Genomic DNA, 23,189 nt, shown 5'->3' on the forward strand with positions numbered 1-23,189 from the left:
AGCATACAAAGTGGACATTCAAACAGTGAGACTGCAAACAGTTGTGTTCAATGATCCAACCAAAAACATTAATATGGTCAGCTATTTAACACCCCTAAACACACTTGCTGTTGTATCCTTTAGAGCACTTTGTTCCCCTCTCTTTTTTACAACAAAATTTACACATTTTGGGTTTTATTACTCCTTAGTTCTTATTACTTTTTTTGGGAGAGAATAAAGTCAAATATGGCAAAACAAAGCTGTCCGTCAAAACCAAGGATAGACATAGCACATGATGTAAAAACACAGTACAAGGTTATCAACAATGGTTACCATAATGTCTCTTGTTTCCTTAAAAAGAATTGTCTATCTCATTAGGTATTATAAAGTTGAACAAAAAAGTAGAGAAAAACACCAATAAAACTTAGGCATTGTAAACATTACAGGACTTCCAAAGGAGACAATAGTCAAACCCGAATGGGCATCTTAGTGAATCTTACTGCCTTCAAAGTAGTTGCCTCTACCCTCAAACTTGATACTATCATACAGAATAAAACAGAGTCTAATCAGTCAAAACAAGATAGTGGGAGTATTACAAGACTTCAAAACAAGTTAATAGGAAATCAAAAAAAGTTACTATTATATATCCTGCTAATTTTTAAAATTTCCCCTTAATTAAAAAAACATAAAAAAATAACTAAATAATTTTTTTAAAGAATAAGGGAGAGATTGAGATAAAACAGGACATAACAATATAACAGTACAGGTCAAAGCATGACTGTTTCAGCAACCTAGTGCATCACCACCAGATAACCTGACTTAATAGTAGTTACCATAGTCTGTCTTTCTCCTTGAAATATTTGAATAAAACTTCATATACTATAGCTACAAATATTTCCATATCAAGAAGCCCAGAATAAAGCCTTTCCAATTAATAAGTGAAAACTTTATAAGGCTTCAAGGCCACATAATGGGGAATCATGATTACCACATATTTTTATATATTTGAATCATTACTTACATTAGGGAAACTATTCGGTATTCACACATGCGAGATTGATTTATTTCACTTATGAGTATGGTCTCACGCTGCGCCCATTTATTGATAAATATCTCAATGTGATCCTTCTTTATAGCTGAGTAGTACTCCATTGTATAGAAATACCACAACTTTTTATCCATTCCTCAGTTGATGGACACTTGGGTTGTTTCCAAGATCTGGTGATTACAAATTGTGCTGCTATAAACATAGGTGCACATATATCACTGTGGTATGATGCTTTCAGTTCTTCTGGGAATATGCCTAGAAGTGGAATAGCTGGAATAAATGGGATTTCCAATCCCAGCTTTTTGAGAAATCTCCAGACTGATCTCCACAAAGGTCGTACCAGTCTACACTCCCACCAACAGTGCAGGAGAGTTCCTTTTTCCCCATAGCCTCTCCAGCATTTGTTGTTGTTGGTTTTCTTGATCCTGGCCATTCTTTCAGGAGTGAGATGGTTTCTCAGTGTGGTTGTAATTTGCATTTTTCTAATGACCAATGATGATGAACATTTTTTCATGTATTTATTTGCCATTTGTATTTCTTCATCTGAGAAGTGCGTATTCATCTCAGATGCCCATTTTTGGATTGGATCTTTGAATTTTGGGGGTCTGAGTTTTTTTTAAATTCTTTATATGTTTTAGACAAGAGTCCCTTGTCTGAGAGAGGGTTCACTAAAATCTTTTCCCAGTTTGTGGGTTTTCTTTTCACTATGCTGGAGATTTCTTTTGACATGCAGAAACTTTTTAATAAGAAGTGGTCCCAGTTATTGATTCTGGGAAGTATTGCCTGTGTGGTTTGAGTCCTGTTCATGAATTCTCTACCTACTCCTATGTCTTCAAGGTTTCTACCCAATTTGTCTTCCAATAGATTTAGTGTTTCTGTTTTAATATTCAGATCTTTGACCCATTTAGATTTTAATTTAGTACATGGTGATAATTTAATTTAGTACATGGTCTAGCTTTAGTTTTCGGCAAATGGAGAGCCAGTTTTTCCAGCACCATTTATTAAAGAGACTGTCGTTCTTCCAGTGAACCTGCTTGGCTCCTTTATCAAAGATACAGTGGTTGAGTGTGTTAGTAGTTGTGGTTGTATCTTCTAACGTATTCCATTGATCTTTGGCTCTGTTTTGATTCCAATACCATGTTGATTTTACTACTGTTGCTTTGTAGTATAACTTCAAGTCAGGGATTGTGATGCCTCCTTCCTTGCCTTTGCTGCTTAGAATTGCCTTTGCTATTCTAGGTCTCTTCTGGTTCCAGATGAATTTTAGGAGTGATTTCTGTAGATCTATAAAGTATGTTGATGGTATTTTTATTGGGATTGCATTGAATCTGTATGACAGTTTTGTGAGAATGGCCATTTTCTTTTTCTTTTTTTTTTTTTGTCTTTTTCCTTTTTATCGGTACCAGGGATCGAACTCACGACTGCCTGCTACCAAGGCAGGAGCTTATGCCGCTGAACTAAATCCCCAGCCCCTAGAGAATGGCCATTTTCACAATGTTTGTTCTTCCTATCCATGAGCAAGGGATGTATTTCCATTTTCTGAAATCATCTTCACTTTCTTTTTTCAGTGTATTATAATTTTCCCTGTATAGGTCTTTCACTTCTTTCGTAAGAGTATTTCCTAAATATTTCATTTTTTTGCTTGCTAATGTGAAGAGTGTGGTTCCTCTTATTTCCCTCTCTGTGATTTTGTTGTTCGTGTATAGGAATGCTATTGATTTCTGAGTATTGATTTTGTATCCAGCTACATTACTGAATTTATTTATTGTATCTAAGAGTCTTTCAATGGAGTTTAGGGGGTCTTCTATGTAGAGTATCATGTCATCTGCAAACAATGATAATTTAACTTCTTCTTTTCCTATCTTTACCTCTTTTATTTCTCTTTCTTGCCTAATTGCTCTGGCTAGTACTTCCAGTACTGTATTACATAGGAGTGGTGATAAAGGACATCCTTGTCTTGTGCCTGATTTTAAAGTAAAGGCTTTCAATTTTTGGCCATTTAACGTGATGCTGGCTGTTGGTTTGTCATATATGGCCTTTATTATATTGAGGTAAAGACCATCTATTCCAATTTTCTGTAAAGTTCTTATCATGAATAAATGTTGAACCTTATCGAAGGCTTTTTCTGCATCTATAGACGTGATCATGTGATTCTTACTTTTGCCTTTCTTGATATGGTGGATTACACTTATTGATTTACGTATGTTGAACCATCCTTGCATTCCTGGGATGAATCCCACTTGGTCATGGTGTATAATCTTCTTGATGATTTGCTGGATCCTATTTGCCAATATTTTATTGAGGATTTTTGCATCTGTGTTCATTAGGGAGATTGGTCTGTAGTTCTCTTTTTCAGTTGGGTCTTTCTCAGGTTTTGGTACTAGACTAGTATTTGCTTCCAGGAATGACTTAGGAAGCATGGCTTCCCTTTCAATTTCATTGAATAGTTTGAGGAGTGTCGGCATTAGGTCTTCTTTGTATTTCTTGTAGAATCCTGCAGTGAATCATACCACAGTGATATATGTGCACCTATGTTTATAGCAGCACAATTTGTAATCGCCAGATCTTGGAAACAACCCAAGTGTCCATCAACTGAGGAATGGATAAAAAAGTTGTGGTATTTCTATACAATGGAGTACTACTCAGCTATAAAGAAGGATCACATTGAGATATTTATCAATAAATGGGCGCAGCTTGAGACCATACTCATAAGTGAAATAAATCAATCTCGCATGTGTGAATACCGAATAGTTTCCCTAATGTAAGTAATGATTCAAATATATAAAAATATGTGGTAATCATGATTCCCCATTATGTGGCCTTGAAGCCTTATAAAGTTTTCACTTATTAATTGGAAAGGCTTTATTCTGGGCTTCTTGATATGGAAATATTTGAAGCTACAGTATATGAAGTTTTATCCAAATATTTCAAGGAAAAAGACAGACACTGTGGTAACTACTATTAAGTCGGGTTGTTTGGTGGTGAAACACTAGGTTGCTGAAACAGTCATGTTTTGACCTCTATTGTTATATTGTTATGTCCTGTTTTATCTCAATCTCTCCCTTATTCTTTAAAAAAATATTTAGTTATTTCTTATGTTTTTTTTAATTAAGGGGAAAAATTTAAAAAATTAGCAGGATATACAATAGTAACTCTTTTTGATTTCCTATTAACTTTTTTTGAAGTCCTGTAATACTCCCACTATCTTGTTTTGACTGATTAGGCTCTGTTCCATTCTGTATGATAGTATCAAGTCTGAGGGTATAGGCAACTACTTTGAAGGCAATAAGATTCACTAAGATGCCCATTCGGGTTTGACTATTGTCTCCTTTGGAAGTCCTGTAATGTTTACAATGCCTAAGTTTTATTGGTCTTGTTTTCTACTGTTTTGTTCAACTTTATAATATCTAATGAGATAGACAATTGTTTTTAAGGAAACAAGAGACAACGTTGATAACCATTGTTGATAACCTTGTACTCTGTTTTACACCATGTGCTATGTCTATCCTTGGTTTTGACTGACAGCTTTGTTTTCCCAAATTTGACTTATTCTCTCCCCCCCAAAAAAGTAATAAGAATTAAGGAGTAATAAAATCCAAAATGTGTAAATTTTGTTGTAAAAAAGAGAGGAGGAAAAAAAAAAGAGCTCTAACGGATATAACAGCAAGTGTGTTTAGGGGTGTTAAGTAGCTGACTATATTAATGTTTTTGGATCATTGAACACAGCTGTTTGCAGTCTCTCTGTTTGAATGTCCACTTTGTATTCTTTGATACTGTGATTTGAGCAACTATTTCCAAGATGATAATATGTAATCTATTAACAGGTGATTTCTTACTGTTTTTTTTTTTTCTTTTTTTGTAGTTCTGTATTACGTGTACCCTTATACCGCTTTGTTTTGTTTTGTGTTTTTCTCTTTTTCCTCTTAAATAAAGTTAAAAAAAAAAGAATTCTGCAGTGAATCCATCTGGGCCTGGGCTCTTCTTTGTAGGTAAGGACTTAATTACATTTTCAATTTCATTAATAGATATTGGGTTATTCAACAGTTTTACATCCTCTTGATCTAGCTTTGGTACTTCATATGCTTCTAAGAATCTGTCTATTTCTTCTGTGTTATCAAACCTTTGAGATAGAGGTTTTCAAAATAGGTGTTGACGATCATCTGTATTTCTATTGGGTCTGTAGTGATTTCACCTTTTTCATTTCTTATTGCATGAATTTGAGCTTTTTCTTCCCTTTTTAAAAATAAGGTTGGCTAGGGGCTTATCGATTTTATTTATGCTTTCAAAGAACCAACTCTTTGATTCGTTGATTCTTTGGATTGTTTTCTTAGTCTCTATTGCATTGATTTCTGCTCTGATTTTTATAATTTCTTCTCTTCTTTTGGCTTTGGGCTTGACTTGCTCTTTTTCTAGCTGTTTGAGGTGTAGCATCAAGTTATTTATTTGTATTCGTTCTGTTTTCCTGATGTGGGAACTCAGTGCAATAAATTTTCCTCTCAGGACGGCTTTCATTGCATCCCACAGATTCCGTTAAGTTGTATCTGCATTTTCATTTTCTTTTAGGTATTGTTTAATTTCTTCTTTAATTTCTTCTGTGACCCCCTGATTATTCAAGAGTGTGTTATTCAGTTTCCATGTGTTTGTGGGATTTTTGCAGTATCTTTTATCATTAATTTCTAATTTCAGAGCACTATGATCCGATAACATGCAAAGGATGATTTCAACTCTTTTGCATTTGTTTTCATATGTTCTGTCAGCTAATATATGGTCTATTTTAGAGAATGATCCATGTACTGCTGAGAAGAATGTGTATTCTGATGTTGTTGGGTGGAACATTCTGTATATGTCTATCAAACCCATTTGTTCACAGGTGTGATTCAGTTCTGTTATTTCTTTGCTCATTTTCTGTCTGGTTGATCTGTCCCTTGGCGTCAATGGCATATTAAGGTCTCCTGTTACAATTGTGTTACTGATAATTTGAGTTTTCATTTCTGTTAATAATTGTTTTATATAACTGGGTGCTCTGGAGTTTGGTGCATATATATTTAAGATAGTTATCTCTGCTTCTTGGAGTTTTCCCCTAACGAGTGTGTAGTCACCCCCTTTGTCCTTTATGGTCATTGTTGGTTTAAAGTTCACGTTGTCTGCAAACAGAATGGCTACTCCTGCCTTTTTTTGGATTCCTGCTGCATGAAGAATTGTTTTCCATCCTTTGACTTTCAGTCTGTGAGTATCCTTCTGGGTTAGATGGGTTTCCTGTAAACAGCATATGGTTGGATTTTGTTTCTTGATCCATTCTGCTAGTCTGTTTCTTTTGATTGGTGCATTGAGACCATTTGAATTAATGGTTATTACTGTTAAATGCTGGTTTATTGTTGTTATGTTATCTCTCTTCTGTTGCATCTTTATCTTTCTGTTCTGTTTAATTATTTGCTTTGCTTAGTGTTTTTTTCCTTTGTGTATCTAAATGGTCTTTCAATATTTTTTGCAGGGTTGGTTTGGTGTTCATGAAGTTCTTCAGCTGTTCTTTGTTGTGGAAGTATCGTATTTCACCATCTATTTTAAATGATAGTTTTGCAGGATATATCAGTCTTGGTTGGAAATTATTTTGCTTTAGGATCTGGAATACTTCACTCCATGCTCTTCTTGACTTTATCGTTTGTGCTGAGAAGTCTGCTGTGATTCTGATAGGTTTTCCTTTATAAGTGATCTGTCTTTTCTCTCTGACAGCTTTTAATAATCTATTCTTGTGTTGGATTTCTGGGATGGTGATTATTATATGTCTGGGTGTAGTTTTATTTTGGTTATGACTGTTTGGAGTTCTATATGCTTCACTGATCCTGATGTCAGTTTCTGATCTCATGCTTGGGAAATTTTCAGCTATTACTTCTCTAAATATCCTCCTGACATCCTTCATGTTGTCTCCCTCTCTTTCATTAATCCCTATCATTCTTATGTTATTCTTCTTTGCATCGTCTTGCAGTTGTTGAATTGTTGTTTCCTGATTCCTTGTTATTTTCAAAAGATCTTTCCTTTCCTGCTCACTAGCTGCAATCCTGTCTTCAAGGTCTGAAATTCTATCTTCACTTTCATTAAGGCGGTTTTTACAACTTTCAGTGGAGTTTTTTATTTCCTGTATATCTCTGTGCATCTGCATTATGTATTCTGTTTGTTTCTTGTATTGCTCGTCTAGGGATTCTATCTTTTTGTTTAGTTCCTCCAATTTTTTATCTGTGTTTTCTTTAGATATATTTAGAATCTCTTTCATTTCTTTTATCATTTCTTCTTTTATCTGGGAGATTATTTCGAGTTTGAATTTCTTTAAAGCTTCCTGGAGTTGCTTGTCAATTTCAGTGGCTATTGTGTCCGATATATGAGGTGGATGGGATATATTTTCTTCTATATACATCGCTCCTAGGGTTTCTTGAGATGGGCTGGAGGTTTGAGGTTGTAATTTGGTCTTTCGTTTTGTCATTTTCCTATATTTCTGTGTTTCAAGTGTTATTTGAAAGCTTCCTCAGGATCTGTTGAAAATCCCCTTCTATGTTTGGAGCTACTGGGACTCTGGCGCCGTGCTACTCCAAGCCATTAGGCCTACAGGACCAGTGGCCCTCCTCTGCCTGCTCAGAACTCCGCAGTTCCAGACAAGCTGGGCCTCAGGGACACTGTGCGCCCACCTGCCCCTTGGAAGCTCCACAGCTCTTCAATCGCAGCCGGGTTAGGGTACTCACCACAGGCCACAGTGCTTCAGGAACCTGTGGACCCTCCCTGGTTGCAGAGATATCCACAGTCCTCCAGACACATGGAGAGGCCGATGCAGGCACCCTAAATCTGCCCAGCTCCTCCTCTGCAGACCAATGGCCAGGCGCGGTAGCTAAACAGGCTGGGCTAGGCTGATAGTGTGGGCCCACCCACCTGTCGGTAGCTCAGCAATTCTGCAAGTGTAACCGGAATGGGGAGGCTGATGTGGAAGCCTCAAACCCACCTCTCTCCTTCACTGCACCTGGAGTTTATGGAGGTTTCTGTCCGTCATCCAAGGCAGGGTGACATATGGCAGAGGGGAAATGATTCACAGCAGCAGAAGACAGCAAAAGCAGCAAGTGAGAGGAGGAGGGAGTAAGTATCTTTCCATCCCTTATATTGTGTGCAGGCTACCCACCCTGGAGAGGACACAGCACTTAACTCTAATCCTAGCACTATACTGTGAACCAATGATAAACTAGATTCAGCTGCCTCCAAAAAGCCTACTCCCATGGCTGCATGAGGCTTTGGGGGGACATCCAGACACAATCCATAACAGTAGTTAAGAAAAACAAGCAAAGAAACAACCAAAGGAGTCGACAACAGCAAAAGAATGCAATGACAGGACTAAGTCAATATGTCTCAGTAATCAGTCTCAACGTTGATGGAGACAAGTCTCAACTTGTCTCCAATGAAAGATGCAGATTGGCAGACTGGATCAAAAACCAGAATTTAACAACAGTCTGTTGTGTTAAATAAATGTATCTAATCCATAAAGGAATTCGTAAATTAAAAATCAAATTATGAGAACAATTGCATGCATAGGATGCTGGAAGAAGGCCCAGATACCAGTTTTAATCTCAGAGTAAACTGCAAGGCAAAGATGATCAGAAGACAGGCTGTATATGGGAGGCGGGGGGGGGGGGTCACACCTGCAACCCCTACACTTGAGAGTCTGAGGCAGGAAGACTGATGTAGTTTGAGGCCAGCCTATGCTATCTAATGAGTCAGAGCCCAGCCTGATTTATGTGGTCAGCCTTTGTCTTGAAAAACCAACGAAACAACTGTTTAATACCTACAACCAACCAACCAAACAAACAAGCAAATAAAAAACAAACTGATTAGAGGAGGCAAAGAGGTTCCTAACATGTTAGTGCAGAGAATAATTGAGAAGAGATTACAGTTTTAAATGTAGTCACCAAATATTAAGGTACTTAATGTGTTAAGACAAGCACTGCTGAACATAACAGAACAAACACCAATGCGATTATAATGGATGACCTCAATACCCACCTTTCACAAATAGACAGATCAACTGAATATAAAATGAAAAAAATCAAAGCTGAATCTCACTTTTGTATAAATGGATTTAATAAATATCTACATAGAATCCTTTCCTAGTACAACAGAATATACATTCTTTTAAGAAGCTGATGCATCTTTTTATAAATTAGACCCAATTGGGTCCAGAAATCTTACTTAAATGAATACAAAATTGAAATCCCAGCATGTATCCTCTCAGATTATTGCACACTGAAACTATAATTAATGATAAAAGAAAGTACAGCAATTTTATAAACACCTGAACATGAACACTTCTAAACAGCCAGTGGATCCCAGAGAAAATCAGGGAGGAAATTACACAATTCCTAGCATCAAATGACAATGCTAGTACAACACACCAACCTATGTGACACAGTGGAAGCAATAATAAAAGGCAGTTCAGGGGAGTCAAAGCTTCCATTAGAAAAACAGAGTACCTAAAATATGGCTTAATGGTTTAACTCCTAATACCCAAAAAATAATAGTCAAAACCCAAGCTTCATTTAAGGAGGGATACCATGTAGATCAGAGTGGAAATCAATGAAGCTGAGACTAAACAAACAAAACAAAAATTGAAACAAAAAATAAATGAATCAAAGAGAACATAAGAAAACTAGAGAAACTTATGGCCAAACTTATCAAAATAGAGGAAAAAAATCTCATCAAATTAATTAAAACTAAAAAAATGTGAAATCACATGGACATCAGTAAAATCCAGAAAATCATCAGTAACTACTGTAGTATGAAAAACTGTGCTTCAACAAATTGGGGAAATTTAAAGAAATGGAAAGATCCTTAGATCCACATGTGATTTACCAAAATTGAACAAAGAAGAGCTGGGGGTGGTGGCTCATGCCTGTGATTCTAGCATTTGGGAGGCTGAGGAAGCAGGATCACTGTGAGTCCAAGGCCAGCCTGCAGCGCACAATGAATTCAAGGCCAGCATGAACCACCATATAAAGACCCTGGGTCAAAAAACAAAGCAAAAAATTCCACAAGGACTTTTAGAATTTATGAGCAAATTCTGTAATGTAGAAAGGTGGAACATTAACACAGAAGAATGAACAGTGCTGCTCTACATCAATAATGAGCTCACCAAGAAACACATTAGGAAAACACTGCCATTCTCAGTAGCCTCAAGAAAAATAAAGCAACGCAGAATTAATCCAAACCCTGAAGGGAAACGTTTCTATAATGAAAGCCATAGAATTCTGCAAAAGAAATTCAAAAAGAATATCCAAAATTAGAAAGCTATCCCCTTTCCCTGGATAGACAGAACCAATAGTTTTACAATGGTCATATTTACAAAAGTGACTCAGATTTAATACAATCCCATTAAAATTGCAACAGAGTTGTAGGCAGAACTAGATACAACAATTCTAAAATTCAAATGGAATTAGCAATGACCCAATAAGAGCAAAGCAGGAGGCATCACAATCTCAGATTTCAAGTTTCATTAAAAAACAACAGTAATAGGTAGATTGACTGGGGAAGAGCCAGACCTGAGGTCTTTCCCAAGATTCAGTGCCTTTACAGACTGTTGGGGAGGAGAGCAAGGAGTCAACAAGAAGCCAAGCTTTCCTGTGAGCCAGTGCCACTAGTGGGTGGACTAGGGGCGAGCCAGATGCCAGCCCCTCCTGTGAGTTGGCGCCATTCATGGACTGTGGGGGAGGAGAAGAAGAAGCTAAGACTTCCTGTGAGTGGTGCCACGCATGAGCTGACTGTGGAGAGCCAGATGAAACCCCTTCTGGTGCCAGCAGGGAGACAAGAAAAGCCAATGCCCCGCCCCCTGCAAGCGACCAGCTGATCCGGAGAAACACAGGCTGTGATGACAGCTAGTGAGGTAATATACCACTTAAGGCTTGTAGTTTTTAGTACTTCACTGATTTTGTGGACCTAAAGCATGGAATCTTGATCATCTAGTTAAGAGGATGACCATACACAGCATAGCATCTATGGGGATCTCCTTCCGAAGGTGATAGCCATTGTTAATTCCTTATTGTCCTGTTTTGCATTCCTGTATCATTCTTACTGTTTTGTTCGGTTGAGTTTTATTCTGTTTTATCTTGTTTGATTTTATTGTATCTAATGGCAGGGGCAGCTATTTCAGAGATAACAAGATATATTATTATGATAGCCATTTTGGATTTACTATTACCTTGTTTTGAAGTTCTGTAATGCTTTCACTGTTCATTTTTATTGTTTCTCCTCTATTCTGTTTTGTTTGATTTTACTATGTCTGAAAGTATGGACAGCTATTTTGAAGACAAGAGGCATTCCGGTAACCATTGTTGATTTCCTTTTATCTTGTTTTGAAATCATGTGTTATACTCTTATTTTGATTGGTTTTATTCTGTTTTATTTTGCTTGGTTCCATTCTCTTTAAAATAAATTTTTTTGTCTTTTTTTTTTTTTTTTGTCTTTTTCGTTTTTATCGGTACCAGGGATCGAACTCACGACTGCCAGCTTGCAAGGCAGGCGCTTATGCCGCTGAGCTAAACCCCCAGCCCCTCTCTTTAAAATAAATTTAAAAGAAAAACAACGGCAATAAAAACAGCATGGCATCAGCACACACCAGAATGGGAATCAACGGAACAGAAGAAAAGACACAGAACAACACCAGACACGTTCGTCCACCTGAATTGTGACAAATGGGCCCAAGCCCTGGGCTGGAGGAACGAGGGACACTTCTGCACATGGTGCTGGGAAACTGCTGTCCATGTGCATGCGACTGAATATAAACCTACATTTTTTACCTAAACTAAACTTAAAAATGGTCAAAGGTCTAAATGTTAAAATTGAAACAATTAAATTACTGGAAGATAAAATCAGTAAAACTGTTGAAGACATAGACTTAGGCAGAGATTTTCACAGCACAGCCCAAATTGCAGAAGAAACAACATCAAGAAGAAACTCATATAAAATCATAAAGCTTCCACACAGCAAACAAAACAGCAAACACACTGAAGAGACCACCCAGGGAATGGGAAGAAATGTTTGTCAGTCACTTCCATGACAAAAAAATTAGTATAGAGTGTGTAATGAACTCCAACATCATCAGCACAGAATTACAGATCCAATTAAAGAATGGGAAACTGAAATGAATAGACACTCCTGAGACGAAGAAACACTAATGTCAGTAAATACATGAAAAAATGGCCAGCATCTCCGGCCACACAGAAATGAAAATGACTGTAAGGCATTTACTGCAGAAAATAGCTATCATTGAAAATTCAATAATAACAAATGCTGGGAAGAATGTAGAGAAAAAGGAATTCTCCATTGTTGGTGGCAATGTGAACCAGTACTGCAACTGTAGAAATCAGTGTAGGCATTCCTCAAAAATCTAAAATTAAAAATTCCACTTGACCCCGTTACCTCCCTTTCAGCTGTATTCTCAAGAGTTAAAACCATCACATCGCAGGGCTATGTGCATAGTCATGTTTATAGCGGCAGAATTTATGATAGATAAATCTGAGAAAGAGTGTATGCATTCATCAAGAGATGACTGGAGCAAGTCCATTTTATTTCAGAGAGGAAGAAAAAAGAAATCAGAAAGGAAAAATCACAGTGGACACTGCCAAAACCTAAAAGACTACTAGTAACTGCTTCAAAAGCCTGTTTGATTTTATTGTATCTGATGGCAGGTAAAATGAAGAATTTAGATTAAAAAAAGAAATGAATGGGTCAAGAAAATGTAGTGTTTACACACAATGAAGTATTACTCTGCCATAAAGAATGATAAACACGAGGCACTCATAGGCATACTGTGTTTCTGAACCTTTACAATTTTTTGGGCAGCACTGCTGTTTGAACTTGGGGAACAACACTGAGCGACATTCCTAGGACTTTTGTTTTACTCTGAGACATCTCTATGTAGCCCAGGCTGGCATCAGACTTGTGATCCTTTTGCCTCTGCCTCCCTAATTGCTGGAGTTGGAATTCTTTTTAGGAAGTCACATGAAGGTGGTAGGATTTGAGGCTCCTGGGACTCCCCCGTTTAGTGGATTATTTGTTGAGGTTTGGTATGTGTAGGACTCTTCTCTTTTCGTACCTGGGAGAAGAGTCTTAGAGTTGTGTCTACATCATAAGTGTTCCACTGTGACTGAGAAATTTCCAGCGAAGCTTCCTGGAACTTCCACTGGGAAAGTTTTCAAATACAGTCAAAGGGTTTAATGTATACAAAAGGATTCAGATTTTCTATTTATATTTATGCCACATAGTAATCGTGTACTTGGAGACCCTGTACATCTAATTAGTTGGAAAAATTGTTCATAATTTTGAGTTTTTTTTTTTAAACACGGGCAATCTGTCATACTGTCTGCTCTTTCTCCATGTTGAAGTCTGAGCCAACTCCTCCCAGGAAGATCTAATCTGTCACCTTACCTTCACTTAATGGAATTCTGCATTCTTCTTCCAAAAGTTTTGTAGCATAGCTGGATCCATCCAGTTTTAGGGAGTGTCATCTGCTGTTATCCATGGTTTTTAATTCTCTCCTTTCCTGTCTGTGTGGCATCACGCTGTCATTAACATTATTATTCATCTCACAACCCTCTCCCATGATTTCATTTCTCGTTCACTCAGCAATTATTGAAGAATCTCTCATTTCATTTCCAACACAGAGAGATGTGAGCTCTCTCTGACTGCAGGGTCAGGTGAGCCTAAGATCCTAGAATCTCTGGAGGTCTCTGTCCCTGGCTGAGGCATCATTTAGTGTCCTTTGGGATGGGTCCCGGACGAGTGGGCATGAGGTTAGCATACAGAGTGGGCACCTCTTGGAGGGCCCCGTCCTGGGAGGAAGGTGGTGCAGCTGTTTCCTGTCTGAGCGTCCAGTTGCTGAGCTGGGCATAGGTCACATCCTGGGTATCCTCATGGGCAGCAGCCTGCAGGGGAGAGGGGAGATTTGTTTGTTGTTGGTGCTGGGGAAACCTGGGGCTGGGGGAACGCAGGACCCACCTGAGCGCCCATCTGCCTGTTGTCCCCTACCTTTTTGTCCTTTGTGTTCAGGAACTGCCTCAACAGGGCTGAAGGAGGGGAGGATCTACTGTTCCTGGGTGCTGAGTGCTTCACTTGGACGCAGACTGCTTCTTGGGGATCCTCATTAGGTGGGCTCTGCAGCAGGGAGACAGACAGAGATAGGGTTTCCCTGCTTCTATGCTGGTCTCCTGCAGCTAGGTTCCTTTAGAAATTAAACTGGACTCTATTCTTCCCTTATGGATCTCCAGGGACTTTCTGAGGATTGGAGGTCCTGACCACTTCCTTCCTGCAGTGCTGCCCTTCCATCCTGACACTTGACCCTGCTTCTTAGGATATAGCTACATGACGCATCCTCCTGAAGGAGCCCGTCCCTGCCCCAGGACCTTTGCAGTTGCTGTGTGCTCTGCCTGCAATGCTAGCATGCTGGAGGTGCATGTGGCCCTCTCCATGCAGGCTTCTGCTCAGCAGTCACCTTACCAGTGTCCTTCCTGTGAGTTTCACTGACCCTCCTGCCCTCCATCCCTTTCTCTGCTTTATTTCCATTCACAGCTCTGTGCTCTCCTGACGCTGGCCTCCCCCCTCAAGGTGACTCGGGGTGGGACGGGGCTGTGCCCATTGCTGTGTCTGCAGCCCCATGGAGCTAGGTCAGGAGGGAGGCCCCCATGAATGAGGGTGCAGACCTCGGGTGTGTATGGCTGCTCATTCACTCAGGGTCCTTCTGAGACCCAGGGAGGGAACAGCCAGACAGAGGCTGAGGGCCAGGAAGGGGAAGGAGAAGGAAGAAGAGGACCCCGAGGGAGGTCACAGGAAACCAGCAGAGGGTGGGGTCACAGCAGGAAGAGGCCAGGACTTCCAGAAGGGAGGGCTCAGCTGTGAGGCCCCTGAGAGCTGATCAGCGCAGGACAGAGCAGCGTCCCTGGACTAATCTGGAAGACAGGAAGTCCCCGTGCCCTGGATGGGGCAGAGTCTCACCAGAGTGTCCAGCTCCGCCCTGTCCTCAGGCTCTGTGTCCTTTTCAGTGGCATCTGCAGGGACAGAAGAGGAGATACCTCCTGGCCAGAGTTCTGTGGTCTCTCAGCCCCCCAAGCCGTGCCCTGTCTAGCTGGGGACACAGAGCTAGGCAGCTGTGTGATGTACCCTGGCCCACTGTGTCAGGGTTTAGTCTGACTCAGCCCTGAGCCCCAGTTTTCCCTGCCCCTGTGATGCTGGGACCTTGGGGCGTCTCCACCACGCACCCTTCTTCCTCTCATAGAAGTTTTCCTCCTGCATGAGAGCACCTGAGCTGGAGCTGGGGGGACACTGGGGGTGTCAGGTGGACCTGAGGGTGGCAGGCAGGGGAGTCGGTGTCCTTGGGCAGGAATGACCTCCTCTGCAGGCTTCTGTACTGGGGTCCTGGCCCCGTGGCTCCTGTAGGACATGGGAAGTCACTTCTCTCTGGGCTGGGAGATGGACAGAGTCCCGGCCAGGAGGTCAGAACCACCCAGTCCGCAGGCCATGCAGGACAGGAAGGAAGCCTGGGATCCCATGGACAGGGAGCCAATGTGGCCTGAAGTGGAGGAGCTCAGACCACACCAGAGACTCCCACAGAGATGGGAACGTTCTGTGCTGGATTCTCTGACTTTGTGTCTGCAGAGAGGGTGCTAAGCTCAACTTCCTCCATCAGACTGGTGTCCTGGGCCAGCCTGGTTCGGACCATGGGGGGCCCATAGATTCCTGAGACCCAGGTCACCCTCTCCCTACTCACCTGCCTTCTTGCTTTTTCCCTGATGCCAGCGTTGGAGGACAAGAAAGAGGAGGAGGAGCAGCAGTAGCAGGACAAAGGCCACCGAGACCCCAATCAGAACCTTCAGGTGCTTTCCTGGTCCTTGGTGAGGAAGTCAGTGAGGAAAAAGTAGTGGTGACTTTGGGAACACAGCATGGCCCCTTGGTGGGGGTTTTACTGTGTGCCAGGCCTATGTGGGGTTGTTGACTCCTCACCTCCGATCCTCACAGCTTTGGGATATGTGATTGCCACACACCTGGACAGTGGGCAGGGAAGGACGTTGGGGCTCAGAGAGGCCATCAGCTCCCAGGTCTCCCAGCAGGAAGAGGCAGTCCTGGGGACTGGACCTAGGGCTCTGACTTCTGCCTTGTGACTGAGCCCCCTGTGATGGGGAGATTGCTCCTGAACCCCCTGCCCTGGCCCTGAGCCCCCACCTGCATCCTGTTACCGTCACTACACAGAGGGACAGGACCATTCAGGTTGGGGTCCTGGAGGTTTGCCTGGGAGGCCTGGTCCTCTACACCTGGGGAAACTGAGGCCCACACAGGAGGGGCTGGTCTGAGTCAGCATCTCCAGAGGAGGCTGCAGCAGCCCCCAGCTCAGCCCCTGCCCTGGACCCCAGCCAGCAGCGCCCTTACTTATCATGCCCAGCCGGGGCTCCTGACATTGGGGGGGGGGGCAGTGGCTGATCCTCAGGGTGTTCTGGAGTGGGATGGGGAGGTGAGGGGCTGAGTTACCTGCTCCCCACTTCACTGGACCCCAGCACCTGTACCCTTAATCTACCCTCAGGCTACCACCCCAACTCTGAGGTCTGGAGACCTGGTGTCTTTGTTCACATCTCAGCTTGACCTTTAGGACCCTGAATACCAGTGAGCTTGGGCTGGAACCAGGACTGAGATGGGCTGAGCATCTCCAGGCAGCCTGGACCCAGGACACTGGGGCTGATCCCGAGACTCCTGCTGTGGAGCTGGGTGCTGAGGGTGGGAGTTGGGGCCCCAGAGAATCTTGGGAATGTACAAAAGGTAGGTGAGGGACTGGGGCTCCCCCTGTGGAATCTGTAATGGTTTACTCTCCTCCACTTGCCCTGTGGCCTCCCTGCAACCTTCCTGCTGCCCACTCAGAACTTCAGCCCATCCAGTCTTATGGTGCAGTGGCTGTGCCTAAGAGGACCCAGCCACCCTCCTGCCCCCTGAGGGGTGTTTCCCCCTATGGCTGACCTGCCATAGGGTGCTGAGCTCTGATCCCAGCCAGAACTGTTCTTGGAGCAGTGCCAAAAGGACCCCATGCCCAGACTGATGGGGTCCAGGGTGCCTCACCTGTGACCATGAGCTCCAGGGGTTCACTGGGCTGTGACAACAAATATGGAGCTGAGTCCCGAGAGCCATAGCATCTGTAGGTCCCCCCGAGAGCTGAGCTTGCAGCTCCCATGGAGAATTCTGCCTGGGACTGCTGAGCTCGGGACTCTGATCTCAGATGCAGTGGGGGATCAGCTGTTCCCTCCTTGGACAGAAGGAAAGCATCCATCGGAATCCATGACTGACACAGCAGGGTCACATTCTCTCCTGAGGATACCATGGGTCCCGGCTTCGCAGAGAGGAAGGGTGTGGCAGGGAGCTGTCCTGGAGAGAAGGAGGTGGTGAGGGGCTGCCCCAGCTTGTTCTGAGCTGAGACCTCAGCAGGGCTGTCTCTGAGGACTCTTGCTCTCTGTCTCTGTTTCCTCTGACTCTGCCCCTCCCTCCCTCCCCTGTCTCTCTGTCTCCCTCCCTGACACCAAGGCTCACCATGGCCATCAACTCTGGACCCCTCCCAGCAGCGCCCTTACTCATCATGCCCAGCCGGGGCTCCTGACATTGGTGGGGGGCAGTGGCTGATCCTCAGGGTGTTCTGGAGTGGGATGGGGAGGTGAGGGGCTGAGTTACCTGCTCCCCACTTCACTGGACCCCAGCACCTGTACCCTTAATCTACCCTCAGGCTACCACCCCAACTCTGAGGTCTGGAGACCTGGTGTCTTTGTTCACATCTCAGCTTGACCTTTAGGACCCTGAATACCAGTGAGCTTGGGCTGGAACCAGGACTGAGATGGGCTGAGCATCTCCAGGCAGCCTGGACCCAGGACACTGGGGCTGATCCCGAGACTCCTGCTGTGGAGCTGGGTGCTGAGGGTGGGAGTTGGGGCCCCAGAGAATCTTGGGAATGTACAAAAGGTAGGTGAGGGACTGGGGCTCCCCCTGTGGAATCTGTAATGGTTCATTCTCCTCCACTTGCCCTGTGGCCTCCCTGCAACCTTCCTGCTGCCCACTCAGAACTTCTGCCCATCCAGTCTCATGGTGCAGTGGCTGTGCCTAAGAGGACCCAGCCACCCTCCTGCCCCCTGAGGGGTGTTTCCCCCTATGGCTGACCTGCCATAGGGTGCTGAGCTCTGATCCCAGCCAGAACTGTTCTTGGAGCAGTGCCAAAAGGACCCCATGCCCAGACTGATGGGGTCCAGGGTGCCTCACCTGTGACCATGAACTCCAGGGGTTCACTGGGCTGTGACAACAAATATGGAGCTGAGTCCTGAGAGCCATAGCATCTGTAGGTCCCCCCGAGAGCTGAGCTTGCAGCTCCCATGGAGAATTCTGCCTGGGACTGCTGAGCTCGGGACTCTGATCTCAGATGCAGTGGGGGATCAGCTGTTCCCTCCTTGGACAGAAGGAAAGCATCCATCGGAATCCATGACTGACACAGCAGGGTCACATTCTCTCCTGAGGATACCATGAGTCCCGGCTTCACAGAGAGGGAGGGTGTGGCAGGGAGCTGTCCTGGAGAGAAGGAGGTGGTGAGGGGCTGCCCCAGCTTGTTCTGAGCTGAGACCTCAGCAGGGCTGTCTCTGAGGACTCTTGCTCTCTGTCTCTGTTTCCTCTGACTCTGCCCCTCCTTCCCTCCCCTGTCTCTCTGTCTTCCTCCCTGACACCAAGCCTCACCATGGCCATCAACTCTTGGACTCCCCCAGCAGAGCCTGTGCAGAGTCTGGGTCCCTGATTGAGTCCTGAGGTCCTCACCTGTGATCAGGATGTCCAGGGGGTCACTGGGGGCTGACCATTCAGAGGAGAAGCTGTGTCCTCCATAGCATCTGTATCGGCCTCCATGGGAGCTGCTCCCAGGACCCAGGGGGAAGTCGGCCTGAGAGAGCCCAGCATGGGGCTGCCAGCCAGGGTGCTGGAGGAGATCACCTGCCCCCTCCTTGGACAGAGTGAATCTGTCATAGCCGAGATCAGAGTGACATTGGAGAGTGAGGTTGTGTCCAGGGGTCAGGAAAGAACCATTCTGGGTCAGGAGGGAGGGCTTCCCGGACAGACCTGGAGAGAGGAGAAGCCGGGCTGAGGGGCTGGTTCCTACCACACCCTGCCCTCATGTCCGGTCTTGTGGGTCCCCCTGTCTGTCACACTCAGGGTTTCTGGTTCTGGAGCTGCTCTGGGTAACTGCCAGTTGAGAGCCCATTGAGTTCAGGCTCTGTCAATGCATTTGGTGACTCACAAGCTGTTGCTTTAGGTAGGACTTTCTCACCTGCGATTAGGAGCTCCAAGGAGTCACTGGGCTCTGACCACACCTGGGGTTTGCTCCTGTAAAAGCCGTAGCAAGTGAATGTCCAACTATGACCAGGGGTCACAGGGCCCACAAGGAACAGGGCCTGGACCTGCCCATGGGAATGCTGCTGTGAGTCCAGGTCAAAGGAAAACTTGTGTTCTGCATCTTTAGTCAGAAAGAATCTGTCAAATTGCTGCAGTGAGGCACACTGGAGGGTGACATTCCCTCCTGAGGTCACCACAGGGCTGGGCAGTGCTGAGAGGCTGGGCTTGCTGTAAACTCCTAGGAGAGAAGGAAGCAGCATGTGGAATGACTCATACCTCCCACACCTCCCACACTCCCAGAGCTAGGCTAGAGAGGGGGACACCCCTGAGAACAGATCCCTACCTGAGAGCAGAATGTGGGCCTGGGGCCCCTAGTGCCCTCTCACCTGTCACCACCAGCTCCATGGGGTCACTGGACTGTGACCAGATGCCAGATATCGTATAGTAACAGTAATACTGCCCTGAGTTATTTTCTGTCATGGATGGGATGGAGAATTTGGCCCTCTTCATGGGTTTTGCTGAGATCTGTGTGTCCAAGAACACAGGACTTCCCTCTTTACCCAGATGGTACTCCTGGGCCTCCGAGGTCCCCTCACACCAGAGGGTCACAGTCTCCCCCCAAGGGATCACAGAATGTGGTTCCACCCGGAAGATGGGCTTGGGGAGGGTTCCTGCAGGAAATCAGGGGAGACAGCGTAAGGTGGGTTCTGCACAGTGCACAGTGAAGGTCCCACCAGAGCTCATTTATTCTGACCCATAAAGAGCAGAGGAACTGTGACGAGCCATTAAAGTTTCCTCTCCTTCCTCCATTTAACACTCACTTTCTCTGTCTTCCTGGATCCCTCTATCTTGGGTCTCACAGCCCCCCGCCTATGCTGTCACTGAGCTTAGGGTCCCTGGCTCTTCTCATCTCCATGGCCTTTCTTGGAGCTGAGTCAGGACCTCAGTCATTCAAGGAAGGGCTGTGCCTCCCTCACCTGAGACCAGGAGCTCCAGGGTGTCACTGGGCTCTGAGCACACCTGGGATTCATTCCAATAACAGCCATAGCATCTGAACCTCCACCTGTGTCTGGGGGTCACAGGACCCACAGGGAACAGGGCCTTGGCTTGCTCTCCGGGTTTTTGCTCTGACTTCTGGGTCCAGGAGAGCTTGTCTTTTCCTTCCTTAGTCACAATGAACCTGTGAAATCCCAGCCATGAGCCACACCAGAGGTTCACGTTCCCTCCTGAGGTCACCATAGGGCTGGGCAGGGCTGAGAGGCTGGGCTTGCTGTAGAATCCTAAGAGAGAAGGAGCAGCATGTGAAATGGACTCACACCTCCCACACTGTCCCCAAAGCTGGGTTGTGAGAGGGGGACACCTCTGAGATCAGACCCCTTCCTGAGGGCAGAGCCTGGGGCTGGGCATGAGAGTCCTCTCACCTGTCACCACCAGCTCCAGGGGCTCACTGGGCTCTGACTGGCCAGAAGGGGTTCGATAGTAGCAGTGGTATTGTCCTACATGGTGCTCTGTCATGGATTGGATGGAGAACGTGGCCATGCTCTTGGGTTCCAGTGATGTCTGTCTTGTCCAGGGCTCTTGACTTCCCTTTTTGTACAGGCCATATTCCCGAGCCCCCAGAGTCCACTCACACCAGAGGGTCACAGATTCCCCTCGTGGTATCACAGATCCTGGCTCAGCCCAGAGCCTGGGTTTGGCTAAGGTCTCTGCAGGGAAATCACAGCTGGGTCCCAGCACCTTCCTGCTCCCCTCAAATCCCAGATCTCATCTCCAGCACCCTCCAGACCTCCCAGCACCACCCCACACTTGCTGTGCTCCATCCCCTCTGCCCATATAGGTGACCTCTTGTTCACAGGAGGAAGGGGGACCCAGATAGCTGGTGACACACTCACCTGTCTGCACTGGTGTACTGGAGCCCAGACTCAGCCCTGGAAGAGAGTTCCCTGTGAGAGGTTTGCCCTGGATCCCGAGCAGGTCCCCCGGAGCCTTCTGTGCCCTGGGTCTGTGATGGACCAGAGCCTGGCCCTCTGCATGCTGGGGTGTCTCCTCCCTCTTCCCTTCTCACCCAGGCAGAGCAGGGCCGTGAGAGTGGGAATCATGGCTTCTCCAAGTGCTGAAAACAGTTTTTTACAGAGCTGTGGACTTCACTGTTCTGCAGGTCCACAGACAAAAACGATGTGAGAAGTTTGAGGCTGGGTTCTGCCCATCACGAGTTTATCACAGCACCGCCCCACATGAACGGGAACTGCCCTCCCCATCAGCCATCTGTTGTATTACCAGGTCTGTGTCTGGGGCAGGCAGGCATCGATGTATGACTTTCGCTTCCTTTTGAATCTTCCTGCTTTACATTCATCTTACTGAGGGCCAGGTCACAGAAGCAAATAGACTTGATGTCTTTCTGAGTTGGTACTTTCTAGGGGACAGTTCCCAGGGCTGGTCCTTTCTCTCAGAGCCTCTCGTGGGTCTCCCCCTTCCTTCAGCCCATCTATCTGTACAACACTGTGCTCCTCATCATGGCCATCCTCCCCAAGCCCAAATGCTCTGGTAAGATGCAGATTCTTGCTGCAGGTGGACGGAGATGTGCTGAGCCCTGTGTGTGCAGCTCACTGGAGCTGCGTCCTGGGAATTAGCATGGATGAGAGATGCAGGGGAACAGGGCAGCACTGCTGACTCACTTCCTGGTCCCTGTGTGGGTTTTCTGTGCTAAACCTTCTCCTTCATAGGCTTCCCTATTTCCTTAGCAATTGAGTCCACCCACATTTCCTTGGAGTGAAATTACTGAGCCACCCATGGAACCTCAGGGTGTATAGGAACCTCAGGAACCTGTATAGACTGTATCTGAATTCAGTTGATTTCAGTTTATTTCCTGTTTATCATTCTGTATCTTGAACTTAGCTCTTTCTCTCTGAGCCTCAGCTTCCTCATTTCCAGCCTGCGACCTTCACTCCACTATAAGATATATTATGGGGTCACTGGTTCCTGGACATGTTGGGGCTCAGCCATGGCTAAGTTTTAGAACAGTGAAAACCTGGCTTTGTTCCATGTGAGGTCCATGGTGTGAGATCATGTGTGTGCTAGTAACAGGTCCTTATCTGTCCTGAGAACTTAGAAATGGTCCATGTAATACACCTGCAGCTTCCAGGTCATTATGATCATGAAAGTAAAGATAGGAAGGAAGGTTCTTGAATGAACAAGAATACAAAGAACAAAGCAGAGAGGCCACTGGAGCCTCAGATCATCAAAGAATAATTAAGGAGCAGCTTCCTCCTCTCTGTGGAGGTGGAAGTGTAACAGGACACTGGGCTGGCAAATCCACTGTACACAGGGTTTAACCTGTCACTCACAGCTAGGTCACAACTGCAGAAGAACTCTGAGCCCTGCACCTGGAGCCACTCAGAATGCTGTCTTCAGTCTACTATTGATAACTCAAAGAGGTTTCTGAAAGCAGAACTGACGTAAGCCTGAGGGGTGGGAGGTACAAAAGATGGCTGCCAAGTGCCCCTGCCCACTGTGCTGTTTCACTTTTGTCCACTCCCACCCTATACAATGTGCTACTTTTCCTATTCACAGTTTGCCCAGACCTGTTCTACAGAGCATGTTCCTTTTCCTGCCTTCTGTACGTGTAAATCTTCACTACATCTTTGTGATTGTTTTGCCCAGTTCTTTGTTTAGGTTGACAAGAACCTAGAATGAATCTCTAGAAAGGGTTCTCAGAACCTCAGAGAGGAGTAACAGCAGCTCAGGGCTG

At 45.0% G+C, this 23,189-nt stretch overlaps 1 protein-coding gene across 6 annotated transcripts; it reads right to left on the reverse strand.

Annotated features, from left to right (window-relative positions):
• Nucleotides 1–10,387: 10,387 nt before the first annotated feature.
• On the reverse strand, nucleotides 10,388–22,024 carry LOC100728502 (leukocyte immunoglobulin-like receptor subfamily A member 6). Of its 6 annotated transcripts, XM_063253250.1 has the most exons (14): nucleotides 21,719–22,024; nucleotides 21,507–21,593; nucleotides 21,334–21,369; nucleotides 20,863–21,147; nucleotides 20,419–20,721; nucleotides 19,828–20,112; nucleotides 19,377–19,679; nucleotides 18,872–19,168; nucleotides 18,329–18,631; nucleotides 17,147–17,449; nucleotides 15,813–15,932; nucleotides 15,041–15,093; nucleotides 14,078–14,203; nucleotides 10,388–13,974 (listed from the first exon to the last, which is right to left on the reverse strand). In XM_063253250.1, the coding sequence occupies exons 2-14, from the start codon at nucleotides 21,538–21,540 to the stop codon at nucleotides 13,798–13,800; spliced, it is 2,625 nt and encodes an 874-aa protein (XP_063109320.1). In that variant the 5' UTR covers nucleotides 21,541–21,593; nucleotides 21,719–22,024; the 3' UTR covers nucleotides 10,388–13,797. The 6 variants fall into 6 exon arrangements, 4 of the variants coding, with proteins under 4 accessions (XP_063109320.1, XP_013003249.1, XP_063109321.1 ...); XR_001200238.3 differs by lacking the exons at nucleotides 10,388–13,974; nucleotides 21,719–22,024 and adding an exon at nucleotides 15,304–15,475 and having other exon boundaries at nucleotides 14,087–14,203; nucleotides 21,507–21,651; XM_013147795.3 differs by lacking the exons at nucleotides 19,828–20,112; nucleotides 21,719–22,024 and having other exon boundaries at nucleotides 21,507–21,649.
• Nucleotides 22,025–23,189: the final 1,165 nt, after the last annotated feature.

This window comes from Cavia porcellus, unplaced genomic scaffold (assembly GCF_034190915.1).
Source record: "Cavia porcellus strain 051 isolate PalLab524CR breed Dunkin Hartley unplaced genomic scaffold, mCavPor4.1 scaffold_7, whole genome shotgun sequence".
NCBI lineage: Eukaryota > Metazoa > Chordata > Mammalia > Rodentia > Caviidae > Cavia > Cavia porcellus.

Coding starts and splice junctions, on each gene's coding strand:
- LOC100728502 (XM_063253250.1), bottom strand. CDS start 21,540: ATGATTCCCACTCTCACGGCCCTGCTCTGCCTGG. Junction 21,370..21,506: donor CACGGCCCTGCTCTGCCTGG/GTGAGAAGGGAA, acceptor ACTCTCTTCCAG/GGCTGAGTCTGGGCTCCAGT. Junction 19,169..19,376: donor CTTGGAGCTCCTAATCGCAG/GTGAGAAAGTCC, acceptor TCCTCTCTCCAG/GTCTGTCCGGGAAGCCCTCC.